The sequence below is a fragment of the Populus trichocarpa genome, chromosome 6, assembly GCF_000002775.5.
Source record: "Populus trichocarpa isolate Nisqually-1 chromosome 6, P.trichocarpa_v4.1, whole genome shotgun sequence".
NCBI classification, from domain to species: domain Eukaryota; kingdom Viridiplantae; phylum Streptophyta; class Magnoliopsida; order Malpighiales; family Salicaceae; genus Populus; species Populus trichocarpa.
In genome coordinates this window covers 25,246,589-25,249,916 of record NC_037290.2, presented here as the reverse complement: position 1 = coordinate 25,249,916, position 3,328 = coordinate 25,246,589, and the positions used below count along the sequence as shown (strand labels likewise).

General features: G+C 40.0%; 1 protein-coding gene across 1 annotated transcript; it reads left to right on the top strand.

Annotated features, from left to right (window-relative positions):
• The first annotated feature begins 578 nt into the window (after positions 1–578).
• Positions 579–3,090, top strand: LOC7468639 (uncharacterized). Its single transcript, XM_002309594.4, has 4 exons — positions 579–1,086; positions 1,180–1,294; positions 1,594–1,708; positions 2,015–3,090. The coding sequence occupies exons 1-4, from the start codon at positions 986–988 to the stop codon at positions 2,905–2,907; spliced, it is 1,224 nt and encodes a 407-aa protein (XP_002309630.1). The 5' UTR covers positions 579–985; the 3' UTR covers positions 2,908–3,090.
• Positions 3,091–3,328: the final 238 nt, after the last annotated feature.

Here is a 3,328-nt window from a genome sequence, read left to right as displayed (position 1 = left end):
AATAATATTTTCCCATCAACTAATTGGTTGTCCACAATCATCCATAAATGATCTCTTTTTTTTGTTTAAAAAGATTTAATTTGATAAAAAAAAGAAATAAATAGATAAAAACATTAGTCTCAAAGAAAAAGCTCTGTCTTCCACTCGTAAATCTTCACTCCCGGACATGGTGATTATGGTGAAATGCATGATCAAAGCTAATTCCCTGGGGATTAAAGTAGGAAAATTTCAATCCTTTCTTGGTTTATCTTGACACATTTGACCCAAAAAAGAGACTTTTATTTTCTAGTAATTGAATGGGGCACACTTTCCAGATAATTCAGCTAGAGGCTTGCTTGCATGGTAAGAACATGAGGCCACCCTTCCTCACACCAGTGACCATCCATGTTGTGGTGGGGGAGAGAAGAACGGATAATATTGTCACTGTCGGTGGTATCTATGCAACCCCAGCCCCAGCATCTACTAGTACTGTAAAAGGTTCACAAGACACTGGCAGGAAAATATTTAAAGAGAGGGATAAAGTTGAATGGCGAGAAAGAAAGAGAAAAGGCCAAAACCAACGGGCAATGGGGGGGAAATAGAGAGGGGGACTCTTGGGTTTAGGGGAAGCAGGCATGTGGACGAGTGGGGGACACACCAAAACTCAACCCTCTTGAAATAATTGAGTTTGTGACAGAAAAGAGAGAAAAAGTAAGGCAAAGTCCTTATAAAAAAATATACTAAAATCTCAAAAGCCTTTGCTTCTCTCACCACTTCTTGCATTTTGGGACTCCTCTACTGTGTTGTTGTTGTTGTTCTGTTCAGTGTTTGTGTGTGATTTTAAAGACTAGATAAAGTCACTAGCAAGAGTAAAAGGACAGGAAACCAAAAACTGATGCTACCCTTTACTTCTTAGTCACAGCTTAATTTGTCATCATCTTGGTCCTTCTTTCTTTCTCTCTTTCTTCCTCTCAAGGGATTAGTGCTAGTGAAGGTGAAGAAGAAGATGCCTAGACCAGGACCAAGACCTTATGAATGTGTTAGGAGAGCTTGGCACAGTGATAGACACCAACCCATCAGAGGTTCTCTGATTCAAGAAATTTTCCGGTGCCCCTCTCCCTCTGTCTTTGTTTCTGTGCATGTTCATATCTGATATAAATTCTGTCTTTTTCACTGATTTTGGCTATGTATTTTGCTTAGACTTGTTAATGAGGCTCATAGCTCAACAACTAAGAAGAACAAGGAATGGCAAGAGAAGCTCCCAGTTGTTGTCCTGAAAGCAGAAGAAATTATGTACTCGAAAGCCAATTCTGAGGTTAAAGCCTTCTCCTTTTTGATCCTCTCACTGTCAATTGAAATCTGCACACCTCTACCCTTTGTGTATTGTTAATTGAAAGCAGAGTTAAAGTGTCGACGAACTAAGATTTTTTAAAGAAGTTTTGAGCTTGATTTCATACTGCTTGGGTGCTGAGAATTCAAGAATTAAAGATTGAAAATTAACATTTATTATGCTTTCTATGTTTTCTCAGCATAGTCCATAGTTTTTTCTGGTTTAGTAGATTTCGGATCCTGTCTTCTTATAGAGCTTCCTTTTGGATTCTAATTCTTGCATAGGCTGAATACATGGAGCTTAAGACACTTTGGGACAGAACAAATGATGCCATTAATACCATAATTCGGCGTGATGAGAGTACGGAAATTGGAGAGCTTCTTCAACCTTGCATTGAAGGTACCGTCTTCGATTTCTGCATGTCTTGAATAAAGATTTTGTTACTTTGGCGTTTAGAATGGTTTTGGTCCAATTTTCAGTGCTTGAAGTCAATTACAATGAGTGCTCCTTTGAAATTTAGATTTAGTGTGTGTGCGCCTGTCATCGTACTTGATTCAACCATTATAATTATTTCTCACATGGTGCCATTTTTACTGCAAGTCCTATTTTGTGTGATTTTCCACTATGGTTGACACGTTGTACGGACAATATTCTGCATGTAAATGCTATGTGTAATCTTTCTCACTCAATTTCATTACTGTTCAGCTGCCCTTAATTTGGGCTGCACACCGAGAAGAGCCTCAAGGAGCCAACGGAATTGCAATCCGAGCTTTTACCTTAGTCCTAGCACTCAGGAACCAAACACTTTGTCCTCTGGTTCTGTGCACAGTGCCATTCAGGCTAATCGTACATCCAACTCGCATGTCCTACCTAATTATTCAAGCATGGTAAAACCCATAATCATGAATTCCACCCCTCCAGGCTCAGAATCACAAGACTTTGTTGGCCAAAGCAATGGCACTTCTAACAGATTTCTTTTTATAGATGATAGCATTCCTCTATCTAACGCTAACCAATGTTTACCCTTGGGAAATTACCGTATACCAAGCTTGTGCTCGGTTTACCCTTTATACTATGGTTGTTGCCTAGAACCACAGCGAGGTTGTGGAGCTCTTCCTAAGACTTTTCCTGGCACCATGGAGCCTGTCAAGGTGGCTGTTATGCAAAACTTCTTCCCTTGTAACGAGGACACTCCTGTTAAAACCTGCCATGCTGATCACAAGGACAGTCCTTTGCAACCACAAGAAATTGGGTGCGATCTATCATTGAGGTTGGGTTCTCTCCCGGCTCCAATGCTGAGTGTGAAGACCAAGCAACTCAAAGATGCCAAAGACGGTGGTCATGATTGTTCTCAAGAGGGGGGTAAGGTTGATGATTGGATGCCCCAAGTGGACAAGGAGTTACCTTTCTTCACTAGGGTCAATGTGGCTGACCCGTTAGTTTCACATTCAAGCAAATCGAGGGAACATGTAAATATAGATGAGACAAAGAAAAAACGCAAGGCGGTATTGGATCACCATGTTGAGGATCAATTTTGCTGGCAGCCAAAGCTTCATTGTAATCAGTTAACTTGCAGAATGAAAAGTGCCGGTTCGTAGGTTGACTGTCACCTGGTACGTTGCTTGAAACTCATGATATGCCTTTGTAAGAAAATCTTGCTGGGGCTCTTTTTGGCAATGTAGTGTTTGTTATTTTTGTTTGACAATGATGAGTTGCTAGCTGCGGTGATGTAAGAATGTTAGATGTAAATATTGATCCAGTTTACATTAGAACTAACAGCAGAGGCTCGTGGTTTCAATTCACAAAAAAAAAAAAAATGTTTGATGTAATGTTGCTTTTGGAAACTAGACCAGTACTTGCATATCATCATTTCCCTTTATCTGGTTGAAGGAATTTGATTTCAAGAAAATAACTTGGTGTAAAAGAGAGGAAGCTGGGAGTAGTTTTAAAGGGTCATCTATGCATAGAGCTGGTAGGATAATCTATGCCACTCTATGTCCATCAGCTGAAATTTGGGAA

What these genes read in the sequence shown, in the direction of transcription:
- LOC7468639 (XM_002309594.4), top strand. Translation starts at nt 986, where the DNA reads ATGCCTAGACCAGGACCAAGACCTTATGAATGTGTTAGGAGAGCTTGG. An exon ending in CTGATTCAAGAAATTTTCCG is followed by an intron (nt 1,087 to 1,179) that starts GTGCCCCTCTCC and finishes TATTTTGCTTAG; the next exon opens with ACTTGTTAATGAGGCTCATA. An exon ending in TCTTCAACCTTGCATTGAAG is followed by an intron (nt 1,709 to 2,014) that starts GTACCGTCTTCG and finishes ATTACTGTTCAG; the next exon opens with CTGCCCTTAATTTGGGCTGC.